Source organism: Ranitomeya variabilis, chromosome 8 (assembly GCF_051348905.1).
Source record: "Ranitomeya variabilis isolate aRanVar5 chromosome 8, aRanVar5.hap1, whole genome shotgun sequence".
NCBI lineage: Eukaryota > Metazoa > Chordata > Amphibia > Anura > Dendrobatidae > Ranitomeya > Ranitomeya variabilis.
In genome coordinates, this window is record NC_135239.1 from 69823308 (window position 1) to 69848486 (window position 25179).

The 25179-nt window shown below is 44.3% G+C and overlaps 1 protein-coding gene across 2 annotated transcripts in view; it reads right to left on the reverse strand.

The window, feature by feature from the left end:
- Nucleotides 1-25179, reverse strand: part of LMX1A (LIM homeobox transcription factor 1 alpha) — a 191514-nt gene that overhangs the window by 11193 nt on the left and 155142 nt on the right. For both annotated transcript variants that reach the window (XM_077278323.1, XM_077278324.1), the window contains exons 5-6: nucleotides 2274-2437; nucleotides 24-101 (exon numbers count right to left, since the gene is read on the reverse strand). In XM_077278323.1, coding sequence (XP_077134438.1) covers nucleotides 24-101; nucleotides 2274-2437 — 242 coding nt within the window. The remainder of the gene's footprint in view (nucleotides 1-23; nucleotides 102-2273; nucleotides 2438-25179) is intronic.

Consider the following 25179-nt stretch of genomic DNA (forward strand, 5'->3'; position numbering starts at 1 on the left):
AGATGCTGGTTTAGTTTTCTTACCTTTGCTCTTTGATTTTGGAACCAGACTTGCACCACCCGGACACTCAGGCCAGTTTCTGCAGCAAGTGTTTCCCTCACCTTCACAAAGGAAACATCAAGTAGTCAGTGTACAGAATATTCTATACAAGAATAAACAATGCCAACAACAGGACTTATAAAGTGAAGTTAGTGGGACACCACTGATTCAGAGAATGAAGGGGACCCTCAGCTGGTTAGCAAAATGTCCTCTGAATTTTACATGGGTGAAAAAAATAGTGAAAAGTGCGCAGCGCTATATTACGCCTCCTAATCCCAAGCGATCAAATCCCACCTATAACAAAGTGATGACATCCTAACAATATGCCATTACTTTATACTATAGGAATAAAACCCTTTTAACATTAGATTATCTTTAATATAATAAATTTGTCAATTCATGTGGGTTAGATGAGTTATTTGGCTCATGCAGTCGACTGTTTTAATCAGACGAGTGCTACCCATAGTTGTGGCAGATGATAGCACTCATACCCATGTGATTCTATGCAGCCCTGCACATGTCTGATTATTTTCCTCGGAACGAATGGTCCAAGGAAAAAAATTGCAGCATGCAGGATTTGTCTCCAAAAATTGCATAGCACTTGCCCATTCATGTTTATTGGTCCATGAAAAAAAATTGGAGGACAGCACTCACATGACAGTGCGGTCCAATTTTGGACTGGTGGTGAAGAAGGAGATCCTTTCATTTTTCTCTACACCTCATATAAAATTGGATCCTACTCTGATCAAAGTCTGATTAGAGTGTGAATAGCATAATCGTAACGATTTTCTTGGATGGAGCAAAAATGGTCGTTTGCACCTGCCCTTAGGGTGAGTATCAGTTATGCTGTTCAGGCTTTGTTTAATCAGCATTTGTTAACTTCATTGTTCTAATTATAAAAGCCGAACAAGGTAATTACCAGTAGTGCCGGACCCCTCACATGCCCGACAACAGCATGTCTGATGGACTCCATTGACCCTAATGTGGTCTGTAAAGTTTCCATGACAGGGCTAAGAACTTTGACAATATAGCACAGTAGAATAGCAGACATCAATTATTTTGTCCAGCATTCTTGGCCAAATATGGTACAAAGGATCCAAATGGAGTCTCCAACGTAGCAATAACAGACTTTTTAAGTCCAAATTGGTCCATCAGACGTCAATAGCAACTGCTATGACCATTCTGGAAGAGCATCATAAATTCCTGTATACACGGACACCACGCTGCAAAGGTTAACAGAAGCCTCACAAATTTACAGTCGTGGCAGTCATTATCTTTAAAGACAGCATGCAGCTCTATTAATGGGCATGAATGTGCTAATACTAGGTTTATGAATGAGTGAACTTCACAAATATCTTGGATGTGTAACATGGCTAAGGCTGTGGGTGAGGTACTCGTCATTTACATGGAGGTGCGGTCCTGGCTGGGTGTGTGGACTTGAGCTGTGAAGGTACTACACCTTTAAAGGCCGCATGAAACCAATGTTGCTGGTTGGTCAGGACCAGATGTTTGACAATTCAAGGAGGGAGACTACCAGGTCAAAATAAACTTTTTACTGAACATTAACTTAGGTATGGTTATATACAGTAGATAGCGGGTGAATATCTTCTCAAACGTTCTCATCACAAATTCAATCCCTTTCTCTTCTCGTTTCACTTATTCTCTGTCTTCACTATTCCTCACTGCGTCACCACAAACCAGCTCAACACTACAGTTCAGCTAGAAAGAGTCCTTTACGCAACCCGTGATTCCGCATCTTCTTTCCCCTTAGGGGAGCTATGGAGCTATGGTGCCAGTGCGGTCAATACGTATCTTCTCTTCTACTGATGCTCTGGAACTCCCACTCAGGGCTCTCTCTTCGTCTCACATACTCCATCATGTCTAGGCCTATTAGCTTTAGGAGCTATAAACTTTGGGCCTTACTGCTAGGCGTCCTTTTCCAGGACCCGGCTCCGGTAAATCACTCTGTCTCTCAGTCACTCTTCCTCGTTTCTGCTCCAGATCTCTCTCTCTCTTTCTCCCTGTCTCTTCTCACTTCTAGGGACACCGAAGAAATGTGGCACTGTTCACACCAGACCTTAAGCTTCTTTTCTCTACTCTCCTGGCCCTATCTGACATCCCAACAGGAAACTGTTTCTATCCCTTCAGATTAGACCTCCCACTCTGGATGTTTGGGTTGATCCTATAAATTACATTTTACGGAGGAGAATAAAACAGGGTCTGCGCCAACTTACCTTCCTGCATGGTTTAGAGGAGACCTCAAACGAAGCTTTGAAAGCTCTTCTCTGCTGTGTTGTCAAAATAGTCCTTGGTCTCTTAGGCCGTTTTTGATCTTTACCATCTTCAGTTCCTTTTCCATCTTCAAATTTACTCCCATCTTCATCATCATCACTTTTACCTACAAGCAGGAAATCATTCAGCAATTTTGCTCAAATATATAAGAAGTTACGGTAACTGTTTGCTTTCTAACCCAGTCTGCATAGTTAGTAACAGATATTTTACCAAAACTAGAAATATTATTGAATGTATTTCTATCTAAAAACTACCCTCCTACTTTTAGTAATCAGGTTATTTCTAAAATAGAAGTCTCTCTCCCATCCCTAGGGTGAGGGAGAACTTGCTGATTGCTGGAGGTCCAACTCCTGGGACACCCAGCAATGCCAAGACTAAACTCTGAAACTCTGAGAATGGGTGCAGGGGGTACACATCATTGTGGGCCTTCCATTATCTATGGGACTGCTGTAGCAAACAAGGTATAGAGCTTGGCTATTTCCCACAGTCCTATAGACAATAAATGGAGTGAAGATTGAGCAAGTGCACAATTATTCAATTCAAGACCGGTTTCCAGAGAGCCTTGCTGTTTTGGGAATAATGTTTTAAGCTTCCTTTTACCTCATAAAATAAGAAGAAGGCCTTAGCCATAATCTAATATAACACAATCTGCGCAAACGAGCATTGCTTTGCCCTGACAGCATCCTATTTCTCAATTTTAAAGTGGGTTTTTGTCTGGTAAAGAATAGCTGAAGTTTCATAAAATTTTTACTTGTCATATTGACAAGTGAAAAGGTTTGATCAATAGGGGTCAGGTGCTAAGTCCCCCTACCAATCTATGAAATTAAGTGGTTAGTTGTAATTTGCTATTTTCTTCTAGCTCTTTGCTCTGCTCATCTCCTCAAAGTTGTGCAAGTCTGAAGACCCCTAGACCCATCTACGCTAGGAGAGCCGAGCACAACCAATCACAAAGGGGCACAGCAATTCGTTGTGTTTCTAGGTTTTTAAATAATTAAAGCTGCTTTTCATATTTTGGATGTACGGTTCTGCTTTGCATGTCATTTTTTTCTTTGTTTTATGGAATAGGCTGGACACTTCTACCCCTTCGTTTTAGTCTACGTTTCTGACCTGGACCACCACAATCAAAACTTCTAACGGCACTATGATATATGAAAAATTTTATTAATTGAAAAATCTTATCTCTGCATTTCCCATGGCTATTACTTTTTTTTTTCTAAATGTTACATAGGGTTCCAGAGATATAGGCCTTTTTGTTTGGTGATATTTTTATTGTCTTTTCTAAGGAGGCGTGGCACACAGGACTCCTTGGGGGCGTGTATTTATACTATTCTGTATTATTACCTTGCGAGCCACGCCCCCTTAGTAAAGAATATAAAAACTAGCACTAAATAAAAAGGGCCCTATCTCTGGAACTGTACGGCGGATTTGAAAAAAGCACTCAGTGAAGCAGCAGGAAAAAAATAAAAGCTAAAACTAGCTACTTTTGACATGGTGACAGGTCCTCCTTAAAAAGCTTATTTCTCAATGTCAGTCTTTTCCCATGTGCCATATTAGAGCATTTGGTCAATATAGAGACCCCCTAAATTAGTTAAAATAAAGAGAAGTCATGAAAGTGCAGCCACATGTTACAGGGTTGATCTATATAAGGGTATGTGTCCACGTTCAGGATTGCATCAGGATTTGGTCAGGATTTTCCATCAGTATTTGTAAGCCAAAACCATGAGTGGGTGATAAATACAGAAGTGGTGCATATGTTTCTATTATACTTTTCCTCTAATTGTTCCACTCCTGGTTTTGGCTTACAAATACTGATGGAAAATCCTGACCAAATGCTGATGCAATCCTGAACGTCAGGATTTGGTCAAGATTTTATGTCAGTATTTGTAAGCCAAAAGCAGGAGTGGAACAATTAGAGGAAAAGTATAATAGAAACACATGCACCAATTCTGCATTTATCACCCACTCCTGGTTTTGGCTTACAAATACTGATGGAAAATCCTGACCAAATCCTGATGCAATCCTGAACGTGGACATATACCCTTAGTGAGATTATTGGTGTCATCTTCTTAGTGAGATTATTGGTGTCATCTTCCTGTGTAATTCAGCAGTGGGAGAACAGAATCTGTAAATAGAGAGATTCTATCTCTCCCACTCTCTCTGGAGGATATGGCATGTCCTTGCACTACATGCTCAGCCCACTGAGTATGGCCTGTTGCAAAGGGCACCTCGCAGAAGAACTCCCTATAATCAGCTTTTCATCAAGGAACCCTTCTAGGGTCATACAACAGTATTTTCTCTCATCTGAGAAAATCAAACTGATTATGTTTATTCTCACCAAGATCAGAGTTTGCTCATAGTGTGATCCAATTTTCTTGGATGAGGAGAAGATAGGGATGAAAATTCTCCATCTTCTCCATTGTGTAGGCCCATGGAAATTGGACTGCACTAAGATGTCATCCAAGTGTGATCTATTTTTTTCCACAGCCTCAATGACTTGCAAGGCCCAGTGGGATCTGAATATCGGATGCAAATTGATGCTGTGATTTTTTTTTCCTCGGAAGGACTCCATGCGAAGAAAAAAATTGGACATTTGCACGGCCCCATAGAGTAACACTGGAAAATATGATGGTCTCAAAATACGATGGTCTGCACAAAGTCTAACAAAAAGGAATTGTCCAAATTGGATAATCCCCGTTAAGGTAGATAAATCAGTTGCTTGTAGCCTTTATTTAGGAGCTATTGGTTTTGTCCTTTTTATAAAAGTCTCCTTACTTTTTTGCTGTTGTGTAATTTAAATACCTATTCCAGAATATTTTGTGGTGAGACGATCGAGATTGTGAAACTTGTCAGCAAAACTAATGAATATTTCAGATCCTAAACTACCTGTAATGGAGCATAAATTATTAAGAGCACTTTTTCTTTAGTTCCATTACAGCCAATTTGGAAAGGAAATGATCACTGAATTAAAAGAGTAAATTTATCTGTCTATGGGGCTTGATTTAGAACGCAGCGGGAAGATGGAAGTATCCTGTTAATTAATAACAAAGTAGCTGATGATAAATGTACAGGTCTCTCCTGTCTCCCATCTGATTTATCTCATTACTGCAATCATTTACTTATTATGTACCATTTATTTGGTCATAAAAGACATATAGGGTCATTTGTTATTTTTAATATTACTTTAAATATATTTACTCATTTGTCTATGAGCTTCATGTCCGTACCTGACCGCTTAGGACAGTTACAAACCAGTTGTCATAAGGTACAGTAAAGTAATGGCGGTGCGACCGATAACAAAGACTGAGAAGGAAAACCCATAAAATCAGTCATTTGCTTCAACTATGGGTATGATGGGTCCAGATGGTGTTATATTTAGTCACTGTGCTGCCACGAAATGGTATATGGTATACCTGCATCCAACTGAAAAGACATTTGGGTGTATTGTGAGTGAAGCCCTGTCAGTCAGTTGATCTAGACAACTAGAGATGAGCAGAGCTGATAGGATTTGAATTCACCAAATTGCTGGGATTTTACCAAGAAATTCAATTTGCCGCAAACGTATTCACTGCAAATTAAATGTCTCTTATGCTCTAGGTTCTGGAGAGACCCCAAAGCATAATAAATGTAAGATATAGAAAAAAGAACTACAACTATTCCCCTAACCGCACACTGATCCCCATACGTCCGCTGTGCCACCTCTTACTGCTACATAACGACTGCGGTAACGAGATGCACGCAACATGCAGAGATGGTATTCGTGGCCCAGAGTGAACATGCCCCCAATCGGCTGCAGTAAGAAGAGGTGCTGGGAGCCATGCGTTGTAGAGAGATCAGTGGAGGAGTGAGAGGTAAGGACAGGTGAGAGGTAAGCTGAGTATTAGTTTATTTTTTAAACCTTTGATCAGCTTAATGCAGTTCAGCAAAATTAATGGCCAGCCGGCCGCCATTTTGCTGAATTCGCGCAGTGCAGCTTCTGAAAAATCTCCATTCTGGATAAAATAGATTTTTAAAAAATTCAATGACACTGGATTAAATTGACCCAACTCCACTGAGAACCTTTCCGGCAATGCTGATTGGCCAAGAGCAACCAACAGTGCTGCGTGCTCATCGCTCGTGTCCTTTCCAGTTGAATGCAGACACTGTACACAGCCTTCCTTGTCTATGGATCTTGAATTGCGAAATGCAAAGAGAAAAGTAATTAAAATATCTGAGCAATTCGGTTATTCCAAGTATCACTTCACATAGTCATCTTTGAATAATATGAGTATAAATAGTACTTCTTATAAGCAATCCAGCCTGGTCATTAGCTATAATTTTGGTCCACCTTCAGAAACCCTCAGTCTGTTACTGTTGGGGACTTGGGGTACATTTCTGCTAGACATCCATTCACTTGCATCCCAGCCAAATCCACTACAGCAAGAGCTGCTGTCTGCACTGACTCTCTGATCTGGCTAATAGAGACCCTCCTCTATGATGTGCATATTCAGACTATTCATAGAAGAATTCAGGGGCGGACATATCATTGGTGCAACCTGTGCGCTCGCACAGGGGCCCAGGAGGTAAAAGGGGCATTTCTACCCCCAAAGCAGGTGCCATTTTGCATTTTTAGGAGCTACTGGGCTGCAAAGGGCCTTTATATTTTTCTTGCACAAGGCCCTATTTTGTCTGTGTCCGTCAGTGGAAGACCTTGTATTGTGTATGTACTTATGGTCATATACAACAGATTATCCAACTATTAAGGGATAATATTATGCTGTTTTGCAACTTTCACTTTTAGGGTTTGTTCACACTGAATTTTTTTTACCAAAAGTTAAAATCTATGAGTTTTTCTTTTTTGGAAACTGCTTCAGGAGACTCTTCCTCTTAGGATTTGGCTGCAACATCAGTATTAGGTCAATATTTTACCTCAGTATTTGTAAGTCAAAACCAGGAGTGGGTGATAAATACAGAAGTGGTGCATATGTTTCTATTATACTTTTCCTCTGAGTGTTCCTCTCCTGGTTTTAGCTTACAAATACTGAGGTAAAATACTGACCAAATACTGCTAGTGTGACGGCAGCCTTAAGGCGATGTGCACAGAGACATCTTTTTCAGGCAGATTCCGCCTGTAACCCACCTGAGAAAGTGCTCAATGAACATAAAAAATAATGCACATATGCACCTAAATGTCAAAATGACTTGAGCACCTGTTCCGTTTTTTGTAACTTCTTTTAACCGCTTCAGGCTTTTGAACGCAGGTGAATCCACATGTGTTCATTGAACTGTGCGGATTCACTGCGCCCAATACAGTATGGGTGGAATTTATCTTGTGGACACTCGCCTGTCTACAAGATACGGTAAATAGACATGATGCGGTCTGGAAAGACGCGCTGCTTGTCCGTCTCTGCAGGTGATCCGCAGGCATCTTTGGACGCATAATGGGCATGGGAATTCTTGAAATCCCATCCACTAGGCTGTAACAGCTGGACGCTGCAGTTTGGACGCTGCACAAGTACGCAACATCCAACCCGCAGCGTTTACTTATCGTTTGCACATACCCTTAAAGATTTAATGTGCACCTACCCTTAGTAGGTTTTTTCTGCAGCCAAAACATGTTCTCTTGGCAGTAAAAACACTGCATTCAAACTGCATGCTTTGCTGCTGTTTACTGCTTTTTTGTTGCATTTTTAGTTGCATTTTTTGCTGTGGATTACATGTGTGATTTTCCTACAGTAAATGATTAATAAAATTAGTTTAATTTACTAAAAACAATGCAAAAAAATTCTGCACAAACACAGCAAAATCTGCTGCATTTTTGCAGTGTTTTTGTAACTTCCTCATTGTTTTCTATGGGTGCAAAAATATGCAAAAACTATGAAAGAATTGAAAGGCTGCAAAATGCTAGGCGTAAACATAGGCTTAAAAGGTTTTTGGAGGAGTTTTGCATTTCCTGAAGTGGTTTTGAGCAGTTTTTCAAACCTTTTTGCAGACTTTTTCTGCTGTGCAGCCTTTTACAGCCTTTTGATTGGACAATACCTAGTTTGGAGCCACTTCAAAAAGTGATGTTCACTTTATTATCCAACCAGACATTTTTGAAAGCCTGAAGTTTTTTAAAAATGCTCAAAAGCTGGGACATATGAACAGCAAGTTGTTTTACCGTCAAAATGAATTGGAAGATTCTTTTGATCATTTTCTGAGCACTTTTTCCAGTAATTTTTGGAGATAAGCAGCTTTATAAAAAAAAGAAAAATTGCAGTGCAAACATAACCAAAGATTTTTTTTCTAATTTAGATTGTCTACATCACGGGTGCTTTCAGACTTCCATGCGAATTGGTCCAAGTTCGGAAAGCAAAGCACAGATTTGCCGCGGATCTCCGGACCCAAGTATGATAGTTTCATAGAAATATATGAAGTTGTCATCCTTGAGTCGGCCAGCCCATACATTGCCGTCTGATCTCGGAACCAATTTGCATAGACTTCTGCGCCCTAAATCCCAGCACTAGGGTTGAGCGACTTTCATTTTTTTAAGATCGAGTAGGGTTTTGGGAAACCCGATTTTGTCCAGAGTCGAGTCGAGTGCAGTCGGCCGATTATCGCTAAAAGTCGGGGATCGACCGAAACACGAAACCCAATGCAAGTCAATGGGGAAGCATAGTCGTCAGTGAGTGGAGGCCAGGAAAACACCTACAGTGCCCATTTTAATGCCAAAAACATCCATTCTTGTTTCTGAAGCTTGCCAATCTTAATTAACTGTATAATAATAGTTGGGCATAGGGAATTGGGGGAAAGTTGTGGGGGGAGTAGGGCTGGCTCAAGTTTTTCGTGGGCCCAGGAAATGCGGACTACGTCACGGCGGTGTTGCAGGGAAAGGTAAGTATTTAAATGTTGCAAGTGCTGTGATCCTGAGCAAGCAGGGGGGGGCCCACTCGTTCGCATTGGCACTGGCACAGGGCCCCTCAAAGTACGGCGGTGTGTTTGCATGGCGGGGGCGCCTCCCACCAGCAGCGACACTTTTGCGTACTCTGAGGGGCCCTGTGCCAGTGACGTCGCCAACGAGTATGCCCCCCCACCTGATGAAGGAACCTGCACTTTCATCTGCACCTTCCTCTTTGTCCCTGTGTAAGGTGGTATAACATGCGGGAAGGGGAACCTTACTTTCAGCAGGGTCAGATTCTGGCTGTGTAGAGTACAAGGGGAATGTAGTGGTCTAGGTCAATGTACCAGCAGACTCATTTAGCAGTGGCTGGGCAATGGGCAGGATGAGGAGGAAACAGATATAGGGCCAAAGAATAAAGTAGGCTAAATGCAGTTCAAAATTGGTAACAGGACTAAACAGGCGGCATTGCTTTGTTCAGTGGAGTAGCAAACCCAAGAGCAGCAGACACTGTTTCAAGGGCCTAACCACACTAGTAGGCCAAATGCAGTTTAATATCTGATAGTATAGGGCGAAAGCCAGAATGTGGAAGCTCAGCTTTGTTCAGTTGAGGACAACACCAGGGAGGGGCAGAAGCCGTTAGTAGGCCCTAACCACCATTTTTTTTTTTAAAAACCACTTAATGAGAGCCGGAAGGTTGAAGCTCAGCTTTATTTAGTTGAGGACAACACCAGGCAGGGGCACACAGACAGACACCTTTAGTAGGCCGGAAAAGCCTATTGCATTTTTTAAAATGGTAATTTGGAGCAGAAGGTTGAAGCTCAGCTTTATTTAGTTGAGGGCAACACCAGGCAGGGGCACACAGACAGACACCTTTAGTAGGCCGGAAAAGCCTATTGCATTTTTTAAAATGGTAATTTGGAGCAGAAGGTTGAAGCTCAGCTTTATTTAGTTGAGGACAACACCAGGCAGGGGCACACAGACAGACACCTTTAGTAGGCCGGAAAAGCCTATTGCATTTTTTAAAATGGTAATTTGGAGCAGAAGGTTGAAGCTCAGCTTTATTTAGTTGAGGACAACACCAGGCAGGGGAACACAGACAGACACCTTTAGTAGGCCGGAAAAGCCTATTGCATTTTTTAAAATGGTAATTTGGAGCAGAAGGTTGAAGCTCAGCTTTATTTAGTTGAGGACAACACCAGGCAGGGGAACACAGACAGACACCTTTAGTAGGCCGGAAAAGCCTATTGCATTTTTTAAAATGGTAATTTGGAGCAGAAGGTTGAAGCTCAGCTTTATTTAGTTGAGGACAACACCAGGCAGGGGAACACAGACAGACACCTTTAGTAGGCCGGAAAAGCCTATTGCATTTTTTAAAATGGTAATTTGGAGCAGAAGGTTGAAGCTCAGCTTTATTTAGTTGAGGGCAACACCAGGCAGGGGCACACAGACAGACACCTTTAGTAGGCCGGAAAAGCCTATTGCATTTTTTAAAATGGTAATTTGGAGCAGAAGGTTGAAGCTCAGCTTTATTTAGTTGAGGACAACACCAGGCAGGGGCACACAGACAGACACCTTTAGTAGGCCGGAAAAGCCTATTGCATTTTTTAAAATGGTAATTTGGAGCAGAAGGTTGAAGCTCAGCTTTATTTAGTTGAGGGCAACACCAGGCAGGGGCACACAGACAGACACCTTTAGTAGGCCGGAAAAGCCTATTGCATTTTTTAAAATGGTAATTTGGAGCAGAAGGTTGAAGCTCAGCTTTATTTAGTTGAGGACAACACCAGGCAGGGGAACACAGACAGACACCTTTAGTAGGCCGGAAAAGCCTATTGCATTTTTTAAAATGGTAATTTGGAGCAGAAGGTTGAAGCTCAGCTTTATTTAGTTGAGGACAACACCAGGCAGGGGCACACAGACAGACACCTTTAGTAGGCCGGAAAAGCCTATTGCATTTTTTAAAATGGTAATTTGGAGCAGAAGGTTGAAGCTCAGCTTTATTTAGTTGAGGGCAACACCAGGCAGGGGCACACAGACAGACACCTTTAGTAGGCCGGAAAAGCCTATTGCATTTTTTAAAATGGTAATTTGGAGCAGAAGGTTGAAGCTCAGCTTTATTTAGTTGAGGACAACACCAGGCAGGGGCACACAGACAGACACCTTTAGTAGGCCGGAAAAGCCTATTGCATTTTTTAAAATGGTAATTTGGAGCAGAAGGTTGAAGCTCAGCTTTATTTAGTTGAGGGCAACACCAGGCAGGGGCACACAGACAGACACCTTTAGTAGGCCGGAAAAGCCTATTGCATTTTTTAAAATGGTAATTTGGAGCAGAAGGTTGAAGCTCAGCTTTATTTAGTTGAGGGCAACACCAGGCAGGGGCACACAGACAGACACCTTTAGTAGGCCGGAAAAGCCTATTGCATTTTTTAAAATGGTAATTTGGAGCAGAAGGTTGAAGCTCAGCTTTATTTAGTTGAGGACAACACCAGGCAGGGGAACACAGACAGACACCTTTAGTAGGCCGGAAAAGCCTATTGCATTTTTTAAAATGGTAATTTGGAGCAGAAGGTTGAAGCTCAGCTTTATTTAGTTGAGGACAACACCAGGCAGGGGAACACAGACAGACACCTTTAGTAGGCCGGAAAAGCCTATTGCATTTTTTAAAATGGTAATTTGGAGCAGAAGGTTGAAGCTCAGCTTTATTTAGTTGAGGACAACACCAGGCAGGGGCACACAGACAGACACCTTTAGTAGGCCGGAAAAGCCTATTGCATTTTTTAAAATGGTAATTTGGAGCAGAAGGTTGAAGCTCAGCTTTATTTAGTTGAGGGCAACACCAGGGAGGGGCAGAAGCCGTTAGTAGGCCCTAACCACCATTTTTTTTTTTTAAAAACCACTTAATGAGAGCCGGAAGGTTGAAGCTCAGCTTTATTTAGTTGAGGGCAACACCAGGGAGGGCCAGAAGCCGTTAGTAGGCCCTAACCAAAGTTGAAGGCCAAATGCAGTTTAATTTCTGATACTATAGGCCGAAAGCCAGAAGGTGGAAGCTCCAATTTAGACAGTGGAGGACAATTTGAATTAGGGACTGCAGACAGACTTAGTAGGCTGTCCCCTGTGGACCATGCATCCACCACATTAACCCATTGCGCCGTAATGGACACGTAATCTTCCGTGGCCATGCCTACAGGTCCATGCGTCTGTTGTCAGGTGCACCTTTGTACTCACAGATTGCCAGAGTGCATGGACAATGCGGTCTTCTACATGCTGGTGGAGGGTTGGGATGGCTTTTCTCGCAAAAGAAGTGTCGACTGGTTAGCTTGTAGCGTGGTACAGCGTAGTCCATCATGGCCTTATTAATAGTAAATAAAATATATAACTAGGCTCTATGAACTTTTAAATAGGTTCCAGGGGTACACGGGCAGCATTGGTGTGGTCAGTGGAGGAGTATTGCAAGTAGGGGCTGCAGACAGGCTATCAAAGGCCTAAAATACCAAACAGTAGGCACTCATGGCAGTTTTACATCGGTTACATGGATACACAGGCAGGCACTCCAGGCAGCATTGTGGTCAGTGGAGGAGTATTGCAAGTAGGGGCCGCAGACAGGCTATCAAAGGCCTAAAATAACAAACAGTAGGCAGTCATGGCAGTTTTACATCGGTTACATGGATACACAGGCAGGCACTCCAGGCAGCATTGTGGTCAGTGGAGGAGTATTGCAAGTAGGGGCCGCAGACAGGCTATCAAAGGCCTAAAATAACAAACAGTAGGCAGTCATGGCAGTTTTACATCGGTTACATGGATACACAGGCAGGCACTCCAGGCAGCATTGTGGTCAGTGGAGGAGTATTGCAAGTAGGGGCCGCAGACAGGCTATCAAAGGCCTAAAATAACAAACAGTAGGCAGTCATGGCAGTTTTACATCGGTTACATGGATACACAGGCAGGCACTCCAGGCAGCATTGTGGTCAGTGGAGGAGTATTGCAAGTAGGGGCCGCAGACAGGCTATCAAAGGCCTAAAATAACAAACAGTAGGCAGTCATGGCAGTTTTACATCGGTTACATGGATACACAGGCAGGCACTCCAGGCAGCATTGTGGTCAGTGGAGGAGTATTGCAAGTAGGGACCGCAGACAGGCTTCAAAGGCCTAACATAAAAAAATGGGCTGGCTGTAGGCACTTTATAATTGGTTCCAGGGGTACACGGGCAGCAGTGGTCTGGCCAGTGGAGGACTAGTGGAAGGACGGACCGCAGACAGGCTTCAAAGGCCTAACATAAAAAAATGGGCTGGCTGTAGGCACTTTATAATTGGTTCCAGGGGTACACGGGCAGCAGTGGTCTGGCCAGTGGAGGACTAGTGGAAGGAGGGACCGCAGACAGGCTTCAAAGGCCTAACATAAAAAAAATGGGCTGGCTGTAGGCACTTTATAATTGGTTCCAGGGGTACACGGGCAGCAGTGGTCTGGTCAGTGGAGGACTAGTGGAAGGAGGGACCGCAGACAGGCTTCAAAGGCCTAACATAAAAAAATGGGCTGGCTGTAGGCACTTTATAATTGGTTCCAGGGGTACACGGGCAGCAGTGGTCTGGCCAGTGGAGGACTAGTGGAAGGAGGGACCGCAGACAGGCTTCAAAGGCCTAACATAAAAAAATGGGCTGGCTGTAGGCACTTTATAATTGGTTCCAGGGGTACACGGGCAGCAGTGGTCTGGTCAGTGGAGGACTAGTGGAAGGAGGGACCGCAGACAGGCTTCAAAGGCCTAACATAAAAAAATGGGCTGGCTGTAGGCACTTTATAATTGGTTCCAGGGGTACACGGGCAGCAGTGGTCTGGCCAGTGGAGGACTAGTGGAAGGAGGGACCGCAGACAGGCTTCAAAGGCCTAACATAAAAAAATGGGCTGGCTGTAGGCACTTTATAATTGGTTCCAGGGGTACACGGGCAGCAGTGGTCTGGCCAGTGGAGGACTAGTGGAAGGAGGGACCGCAGACAGGCTTCAAAGGCCTAACATAAAAAAATGGGCTGGCTGTAGGCACTTTATAATTGGTTCCAGGGGTACACGGGCAGCAGTGGTCTGGTCAGTGGAGGACTAGTGGAAGGAGGGACCGCAGACAGGCTTCAAAGGCCTAAAATAACAAACAATAGGCTCATGGCAGTTTTACAGCGGTTACATGGATACACGGGCAGCTTGGTGGTGAGTGGAGGAGTAGTGCAAGGAGTGTCTGTCCCAGTACTCCCAAAATATAAATAGATGTTAATGTCTCGCAAAACAACCAAAACAAAAAAAAAGTTGGCATTCTTAGGTACAGGGGTGGGCTCATCTGCTGAGTTTCTGACATAGTAATTTGGCAGTAACTATTTAATGGTGCCAATATAGGACACAGACACAGACTACTTTAAGTTGCATCATAGATGTCTACAAATTTGTATTGTCAGTGCCAGACATTGAATGATGTCAGCGAATAGACTAAAGATTGGTGGAGCTGTGCGACATAATTTTGCACGTGGTAGAGCACATTTTGAGCTGGGGTAGGGGGGAACTCTCTTGAGGCCGGCGGGACCGCCCCAGGGCCCCTCATGTTACAACGGTGTGTCTGACGTTGGGTGCGCACCACCACCGCCAGAGACACTACATTGTACTATGAGGGACCCAGTAGCAATGCCGTCAACCAAAAGCGAGCACACCCACCTCTTCAGACAAACAGCAGTCTCACGGGTGCTTGCGCCAAGTCGCGATACCACGGCCCCGTGTGGGGAGTTTTGCCATTTAGGGAGGTGTAAACATGTCGTATGCTGTACAATCAGCTGCAGCAAATTAGACATTAGAAAAGTAATTCACAGGCAAGAGCTTTTCATAGGAAAGCTAGGTGTCGGCCGGGCAAGGTGGGGCAAAAGATTTCGAAATCCAGTTGTGGTTCATTTTAATGAATGTTAGATCGTCAACATTTTGGGTAGCCAGACGAGTCCTTTTTTCGGTTAATATTGAACCTGCAGCACTGAATACTCTTTCTGATAGGACACTTGCTGCCGGGCAAGCAAGCTCCTGCAATGCATATTCTGCCAATTCTGGCCAGGTGTCTAATTTGGAGGCCCAGTAATCAAATGGGAATGACGGTTGAGGGAGAACATCGATAAGGGATGAAAAATAGTTAGTAACCATACTGGACAAATGTTGTCTCCTGTCACTTTCAATTGATGCAGCAGTACCTGTCCTGTCTGCGGTCATAGCAAAATCACTCCACAACCTGGTCAGAAAACCCCTCTGTCCAACGCCACTTCTGATGTGTGCACCCCTAACACTCCTAGTCTGCTGCCCCCTGGAGCTCGTGTGAGAACGATCACGTGCGCTGTGTGCTGGGAATGCCTGAAGCAAACGGTCAACAAGAGTTGATTGTTTGGTTGCTAATATTAGTTCCAAGTTCTCATGTGGCATAATATTTTGCAATTTGCCTTTATAGCGTGGATCAAGGAGGCAGGCCAACCAGTAATCGTCATCGTTCATCATTTTCGTAATGCGTGTGTCCCTTTTTAGGATACGTAAGGCATAATCCGCCATGTGGGCCAAAGTTCCAGTTGTCAAATCTCCGGTTGTGATTGGTTGAGGGGCAGTTGCAGGCAAATCTACGTCACTTGTGTCCCTCAAAAAACCAGAACCCGGCCGTGACACGCAACCAATTTCCTGTGCCCCCGGGAAAGGTTCGGCATTAAAAATATACTCATCCCCATCATCCTCCTCGTCCTCCACCTCCTCTTCGCCCGCTACCTCGTCCTGTACACTGCCCTGACCAGACAATGGCTGACTGTCATCAAGGCTTTCCTCTTCCTCTGGTGCAGACGCCTGCTCCTTTATGTGCGTCAAACTTTGCATCAGCAGACGCATTAGGGGGATGCTCATGCTTATTACGGCGTTGTCTGCACTAACCAGCCGTGTGCATTCCTCAAAACACTGAAGGACTTGACACATGTCTTGTATCTTAGACCACTGCACACCTGACAACTCCATGTCTGCCATCCTACTGCCTGCCCGTGTATCCTCCCACAAATAAATAACAGCACGCCTCTGTTCGCACAGTCTCTGAAGCATGTGCAGTGTTGAGTTCCACCTTGTTGCAACGTCTATGATTAGGCGATGCTGGGGAAGGTTCAAAGACCGCTGATAGGTCTGCATACGGCTGGCGTGTACAGGCAAACGTCGGATATGTGAGCAAAGTGCACGCACTTTGAGGAGCAGGTCGGAGAACCCAGGATAAGTTTTCAATAAGCACTGCACCACCAGGTTTAAGGTGTGAGCCAGGCAAGGAATGTGTTTCAGTTGGGAAAGGGAGATGGCAGCCATGAAATTCCTTCCGTTAGCACTCACTACCTTGCCTGCCTCAAGATCTACTGTGCCCAGCCACGACTGCGTTTCTTGTTGCAAGAACTCGGACAGAACTTCCGCGGTGTGTCTGTTGTCGCCCAAGCACTTCATAGCCAATACAGCCTGCTGACGCTTGGCAGTAGCTGGCCCATAATGGGACAACTGGTGTGCAACAGTGTCATCTGCCGATGGAGTGGTTGGCAGACTGCGTTCTGTGGAAGAGCTGTAGCTTCTGCAGGAGGACGAGGAGGAGGAGGAGGAGGGGGTGCGAACGCCTACAGCCAACTGTTTCCTAGACCGTGGGCTAGGCACAACTGTCCCTAAATTGATGTCGCCTGTGGACCCTGCATCCACCACATTCACCCAGTGTGCCGTGATGGACACATAACGTCCCTGGCCATGCCTACTGGTCCATGCATCTGTAGTCAGGTGCACCTTTGTACTCACAGATTGCCTGAGTGCATGGACGATGCGCTGTTTAACATGCTGGTGCAGGGCTGGGATGGCTTTTCTGGAAAAAAAGTGTCGACTGGGTAGCTCGTATCGTGGTTCAGCGTACTCCATCAGGGCTTTGAAAGCTTCGCTTTCAACTAACCGGTAGGGCATCATCTCTAACGAGATTAGTCTAGCTATGTGGGCGTTAAAACACTGTGTACGCGGATGCGAGGATAAGTACTTCCTTTTTCTAACCAGAGTCTCATGTAGGGTGAGCTGGACTGGAGAGCTGGAGATCGTGGAACTTTCGGGTGTGCCGGTGTACATGGCAGACTGAGAGACGGTTGGAGACGGTATTGTTTCCGCCGGTGCCCTAGATGCAATATTTCCTCCTACAAAACTGGTGATTCCCTGACCCTGACTGCTTTTGGCTGGCAAAGAAACCTGCACAGATACTGCCGGTGGTGCGGAAAATGGTGGCCTTACAGTGACGGAAGGGATGTTGCGTTGCTGACTAGCTTCATTGGCCGAGGGTGCTACAACCTTGAGGGACGTTTGGTAGTTAGTCCAGGCTTGAAAATGCATGGTGGTTAAGTGTCTATGCATGCAACTAGTATTTAGACTTTTCAGATTCTGACCTCTGCTTAAGCTAGTTGAACATTTTTGACAGATGACTTTGCGCTGATCAGTTGGATGTTGTTTAAAAAAATGCCAGACTGCACTCTTCCTAGACTCGGATCCCTTTTCAGGGATTGCAGACTGAGCTTTAACCGGATGGCAACGCTGTGCTCCAACAGGTTTTGGCTTTGACACGCGTTTTGGGCCAGATACGGGCCCGGCAGATGGAACCTGTTGCGATGTTGATGCCTGCTGCGGCCCCTCCTCCACCTCCGCTTCTGAACTACTGCCGCCTGCACCCTGTTCCCCCAATGGCTGCCAATCGGGGTCAATAACTGGGTCATCTATTACCTCCTCTTCGAGCTCGTGTGCAACTTCGTCTGTGTCACTGTGTCGGTCGGTGGTATAGCGTTCGTGGCGGGGCAACATAGTCTCATCAGGGTCTGATTGTGGATCTGTACCCTGAGAGGGCAATGTGGTGGTCTGAGTCAAAGGAGCAGCATAGTACTCTGGCTGTGGCTGTGCATCAGTGCACTCCATGTCAGAATATACTTGTAATGGGCATGGCCTGTTAAATGTTTCACTTTCTAAGCCAGGGACGGTATGTGTAAAGAGCTCCATGGAGTGACCCGTTGTGTCGCCTGCTGCATCCTTCTCTCTTGTTGTAGTTTTTGCTGAGGAGGACAAGGAAGCGACTTGTCCCTGACCGTGAACATCCACAAGCGACGCGCTGCTTTTACATTTACCAGTTTCGGAAGAGGAGGCAAAAGAGCTAGAGGCTGAGTCTGCAATGTAAGCCAAAACTTGCTGTTGCTGCTCCGCCTTTAAAAGCGGTTTTCCTACTCCCAGAAAAGAGAGCGTTCGAGGCCTTGTGTAGCCTGACGACGAAACTGGCTCCACAGCTCCAGACTTAGGTGGAATATTTTTATCCCCACGACCACCTGATGCTCCACTACCACTACCATCATTACCAGCTGACAATGAACGCCTACGACGACCTCTTGCACCAGACTTCCTCATTGTTTTAAAATCTTAACCAAAGTAACTTTATTTGTTGCTGTCAAACAACTTACACGGTGAGCTATAACTTCAGTATGATTTCAATATCCCTTAACAGGTTGGTGAGACCACAAGGAAAATCAGGCACAATGTTACACACTCTGTTTTCTGTGGCACAAAATCACAGAGATGACACACACGCAGGACTGTCACTCAAGCACTAATGTCAATATTAATCTCCCACCTAATTTATTTATTTTTTTTTCTCAGGGAGACTTTAGAAACCAAATAATATTAAAAAAAAAAAAAAAAAAAAGGCTTTCTATGGCCCACAATTAGAGAGAGAGAGGTGGCACACCCAGGAGTCAAGACAAGACTGGCGCACAAGCTGAAAGGGCAATATTACTCTCCCACTGTTTTTTTATGTTTTTTTTTTTTTTTTCAGGGAGACTTTAGAAACCAAATAATATTAAAAAAACAAAAAAAAAAATAGCCTTTCTATGGCCCACTGAATGAGAGAGAGAGGTGGCACACCCAGGAGTCAAGACTGGCACACAAGCTGAAAGGGCAATATTACTCTCCCACTGTTTTTTTATGTATTTTTTGTTTTTTAAGGGAGACTTTAGAAACCCAATAATATTTAAAAAAAAAAATAAATAGGCTTTCTATGGCCCACTGAATGAGAGGGAGAGAGGTGGCACACCCAGGAGTCAAGACTGGCACACAAGCTGAAAGGGCAATATTACTCTCCCACTGTTTTTTTATGTTTTTTTTTTTTTTTTCAGGGAGACTTTAGAAACCAAATAATAAGAAAAAAAATAAATAAATAAATAGTCTTTCTATAGCCCACTGAATGAGAGATAGCACACACAGCAGTGGCACACAAGCCCTGACTGAGGCCAATATTTTTCTCCCACTGATTGATGTAGTGTTTTTGTGTTGAGGTAGATTTTAGAACACAAATCAAGGGAAAAAAAAAAAAATGCTTTTTTATGGCCCACTGAATGAGAGAGAGGTGGCACACCCAGGAGTCAAGACTGGCACACAAGCTGAAAGGGCAATATTACTCTCCCACTGTTTTTTTATGTATTTTTTGTTTTTTAAGGGAGACTTTAGAAACCCAATAATATTTAAAAAAAAAAATAAATAGGCTTTCTATGGCCCACTGAATGAGAGGGAGAGAGGTGGCACACCCAGGAGTCAAGACTGGCACACAAGCTGAAAGGGCAATATTACTCTCCCACTGTTTTTTTATGGTTTTTTTTTTTTTTTCAGGGAGACTTTAGAAACCAAATAATATTAAAAAAACCAAAAAAAAAATAGCCTTTCTATGGCCCACTGAATGAGAGAGAGAGGTGGCACACCCAGGAGTCAAGACTGGCACACAAGCTGAAAGGGCAATATTACTCTCCCACTGTTTTTTTATGTATTTTTTGTTTTTTAAGGGAGACTTTAGAAACCCAATAATATTTAAAAAAAAAAATAAATAGGCTTTCTATGGCCCACTGAATGAGAGGGAGAGAGGTGGCACACCCAGGAGTCAAGACTGGCACACAAGCTGAAAGGGCAATATTACTCTCCCACTGTTTTTTTATGTTTTTTTTTTTTTTTTAAGGGAGACTTTAGAAACCCAATAATATTTAAAAAAAAAAATAAATAGGCTTTCTATGGCCCACTGAATGAGAGGGAGAGAGGTGGCACACCCAGGAGTCAAGACTGGCACACAAGCTGAAAGGGCAATATTACTCTCCCACTGTTTTTTTATGTTTTTTTTTTTTTTTTCAGGGAGACTTTAGAAACCAAATAATAAGAAAAAAAATAAATAAATAAATAGGCTTTCTATAGCCCACTGAATGAGAGATAGCACACACAGCAGTGGCACACAAGCCCTGACTGAGGCCAATATTTTTCTCCCACTGATTGATGTAGTGTTTTTGTGTTGAGGTAGAATTTAGAACACAAATCACGGAAAAAATAAATAGGCTTTCTATGGCCCACAATTAGAGAGAGGTGGCACACCCAGGAGTCAAGACTGGCACACAAGCTGAAAGGGCAATATTACTCTCCCACTGTTTTTTTAGGTTTTTTTTTTTTTTTCAGGGAGACTTTAGAAACCAAATAATATTAAAAAAAAAAATCAATAAATAGGCTTTCTATAGCCCACTGAATGAGAGATAGCACACACAGCAGTGGCACACAAGCCCTGACTGAGGCCAATATTTTTCTCCCACTGATTGATGTAGTGTTTTTGTGTTGAGGTAGAATTTAGAACACAAATCACGGAAAAAATAAATAGGCTTTCTATGGCCCACTCAGTGAGAGATGGCACACACAGGGATGGCACTGTAGCAGAAATGCCAATCTTAATCTCCCACAAAAAAAACAAAAAAAAAACAGGGACTGTCCTACAATTACTATCTCCCTGCAGTAATCTAAGCCAGGTATGGCAGGCAGCAATAGGAGTGGACTGATGCACAAATTAAATAAAAAGTGTGGACAAACAAAAAAGATAGCTGTGCAGAAAGGAAGGAACAAGAGGATATGTGCTTTGAAAAAAGCAGTTGGTTTCCACAGTGGCGTACACACAGCAATACAGCTATCACGGAGCCTTCTAGGGCAGCCCAATGAGCTACAGCGCTGAGGGGAAAAAAAAAAAAAAATAGCTTCCACAGTCCCTGCACACCGAAGGTGGTGTTGGACAGTGGAAATCGCTGCAGCACAAGCGGTTTGGTGGTTAGTGGACCCTGCCTAACGCTCTCCCTGCTTCTGACGAAGCGGCAGCAACCTGTCCCTAAGCTCAGATCAGCAGCAGTAAGATGGCGGTCGGCGGGAACGCCCCTTTATAGCCCCTGTGACGCCGCAGACAGCAAGCCAATCACTGCAATGCCCTTCTCTAAGATGGTGGGGACCAGGATCTATGTCATCACGCTGCCCACACTCTGCGTTCACCTTCATTGGCTGAGAAATGGCGCTTTTCGCGTCATTGAAACGCGACTTTGGCGCGAAAGTCGCGTACCGCATGGCCGACAAGCACAGGGGTCGGATCGGGTTTCATGAGACGCCGACTTAGCCAAAAGTCGGCGACTTTTGAAAATGATCGACCCGTTTCGCTCAACCCTACCCAGCACCAGTACTGCATTAGATTAGTTCAATGCATTTCAAAGAACTTTGAATTAAGTTAGTGCTCAATATTTTGTGAGCCTTTTTCTTTTACTACGCCCTGTTTAGCCTGAGACAAAACAGCTCCATTTTAGCATGAACCAATAACAAAGACTCAAACCCAAAATAATTATCGAGTAAAAAAGAAATCCATGACAAAAGATTATTTTTATTAGATCACAAAAGATTAAAAAACAAATAATAACATAAGCAAAAAATTTCATATAGGAGACCACGCCCCTGGAAGAAGCTGGCATTAAAACGCGCGTCGTGGTGAGGGGACATGTGGGGGATCACTCTACCCTGGTACACTACTAGCTGCCACAAAGTAATTTGTATAGTTCTATCATTATCATCTTTGGATGTATGTATCTCTCGTATATTGCCTGTGCATCTTTATGCCTTTGAGGTATTTCTCTTCCAACCAAGCAACTTTATAATGGATCTATTTGATGAACCTTGTTTACCATTGCATTTTACCTTATTGATAAATTCAGATCCATGCATATAATCTACCACCATTTCCTCTTTGCTCTCTCCTCTCTCATATTTATGTGGGTCACTTTATTATTATTATTATTTATTGTTATAGCGCCATTTATTCCATGGCGCTTTACATGTGAGGAGGGGTATACATAATAAAAACAAGTACAATAATCTTAAACAATACAAGTCATAACTGGTACAGGAGGAGAGAGGACCCTGCCCGCGAGGGCTCACAATCTACAATGGATGGGTGAAAATACAGTAGGTGAGGATAGAGCTGGTCATGCAGCGGTTTGGTTGATCGGTGATTACTGCAGGTTGTAGGCTTGTCGGAAGAGGTGGGTCTTCAGGCTCTTTTTGAAGGTTTCGATGGTAGGCGAGAGTCTGATGTGTTGTGGTAGAGGGTTCCAGAGTAGGGGTGATACGCGAGAGAAATCTTGTATACGATTGTGGGAAGAGGAGATAAGAGGGGAGTAGAGAAGGAGATCTTGTGAGGATCGGAGGTTTCGTGTAGGTAAGTACTGGGAGACGAGGTCACAGATGTATGGAGGAGACAGGTTGTGGATGGCTTTGTATGTCATGGTTAGGGTTTAGTACTGGAGTCTCTGGGCAATGGGGAGCCAGTGAAGGGATTGACAGAGGGGAGAGGCCGGGGAATAGCGGGGGGACAGGTGGATTAGTCGGGCAGCAGAGTTTAGAATAGATTGGAGGGGTGCGAGAGTGTTAGAGGGGAGGCCACAGAGCAGGAGGTTGCAGTAGTCAAGGCGAGAGATGATGAGGGCATGGACTAGGGTTTTTGCAGATTCTTGGTTGAGGAATGTACGGATTCATGAAATATTTTTTGAGTTGAAGTCGGCAGGAAGTGGAAAGGGCTTGGATATGTGGTTTGAAGGAGAGATCAGCGTCAAGGATTACCCCGAAGCAGCAAGCTTGTGGGACTTGGGAGAGTGGGCAGCCATGCACTGTAATGGATAAGTTCGTTGGGGGGGTCGCGTGAGATGGGGGAAAGATGATGAATTCTGTTTTGTCCATGTTAAGTTTCAGAAATCTAGCGGAGAAGAAGGATGAAATAGTGGACAGACATTGAGGTATTCTGGTTAGTAGGGAGGTGATATCTGGTCCAGAGATGTAGATCTGTGTGTCATCAGCATAAAGGTGATACTGGAAGCCATGAGATTCTATGAGCTGTCCCAGGCCAAAGGTGTAAATGGAGAAGAGCAGGGGCCCAAGGACTGAACCTTGTGGGACTCCGACAGATAGGGGGCGAGGTGAGGAGGTGGTGTGTGAGTGGGAGACGCTGAATGTCCGGTCTGTTAGGTATGATGAGATCCAGGATAGGGCCAAGTCTGTGATGCCAAGGGATGAGAGGGTCTGTAATAATAGGGAATGGTCCACTGTGTCAAAGGCAGAGGAAAGGTCCAGGAGGAGGACAGAGTAGTGTCGCTTGGCCTTGGCGGTTAAGAGGTCATTGGTGACCTTAGTTAGGGCAGTTTCAGTGGAGTGGTGTGACCGGAAGCCAGATTGTAAGCGGTCAAAGAGGGAGCAAGAAGAGAGATGGGAGGACAGTTCAAGGTAGACGTGTTGTTCCAGTAGTTCGGAGGCATAAGGGAGAAGTGATATAGGATGATAGCTAGATACAGAGGATGGGTCAAGAGAAGGCTTTTTGAGGATAGGTGTGATTGAGGCATGTTTAAAGCTTGAGGGGAAAACACCAGTTGTTAGTGATAGGTTGAAGAGATGGGTTAGGGTTGGGATGAAGACTTTGGTGAGGTTTGGGATGAAGTGGGATGGGAGCGGGTCAAGTGCACAGGTGGTGAGATGTGATCTTGAGAGTAGAGTGGAGAGTTTATCTTCTGTAATGTTGGAGAAGTTGGATTTGAAGGTGGAGGGCTGGGAAGTCGGGAGGAAGGGCTCTGGGGGTTGTTGACCAAAACTGTCTCTGATGTTATCAATCTTCTGCTTGAAAAATGAGGCAAAGTCTTCAGCTGAGATAAGTGGGGAGGGAGGAGGTGCTGAGGGACGGAGGAGAGAATGGAAGGTGTTGAATAACTGTTTAGGGTTGTGAGACAGGGAGGATATGAGAGATGAGAAGTAGGTTTGTTTAGCTGTGGCAAGTGTGGTCTTGAAAGTAGTGAGGGACTGTTTGAATGCGATGAAGTGCTCGTTGGAGTGGGATCTTTTCCATCTGCGCTCAGCAGCCCTGGAAGCTCGCCTCAGTTCTTTGGTCAGGCTGGTGTGCCAGGGCTGTCTCTTGATTTTGCGGCCTTTGGTATGTGTAAGTGGGGCAGCAGATTCCAAAGCTACAGCTATTGTGGTGTTATATAGAGCGGCAGCATCATCCGCATTGTGTAAAGAACTTATGTCTGTAAGAGGGAGGAGGGATTCAGAGAATGAATGTAGGTCAAGATGTTTAAGATTTCTGCGAGGGTGTGAAAGTTTGTGGGGTGGGGATTGTAGACATCGAGTGGAGAGGGAAGAGAATGTGAGAAAGTTGTGGTCAGAGAGAGGAAGAGGTGAGTTAGAGAGGTTAGATAGGGAGCAGAGGCGGGTGAAGATGAGGTCCAGTGTGTGACCATCTTTGTGAGTGGCTGCAGAAGACCATTGAGTGAGGCCGAAGGAGGAAGTGAGAGATAGAAGTTTAGTGGCAGCTGAGAGGGAAGTGTCAATGGGGATGTTCAAGTCGCCCATGATGATAGTGGGGATGTCCGCGGAGCACTTTGATGATTTCTTTTCTCATCTCCAACAGGACTTTCTTCATATGAGTTATAAAACAACATATATCTTCTTTGTGCCTATTCCTTGTGCAGTATTAATTTTCAACTATTGATAGTGCCAAGTTTTATCATTTTGAGTCAGTTATAGTCACAGGAGTGGACCAATATATTATTGTACTTATACCATCTTGTCCACTATATCCACACTTATTTGGTGTCACCCAGTAGTA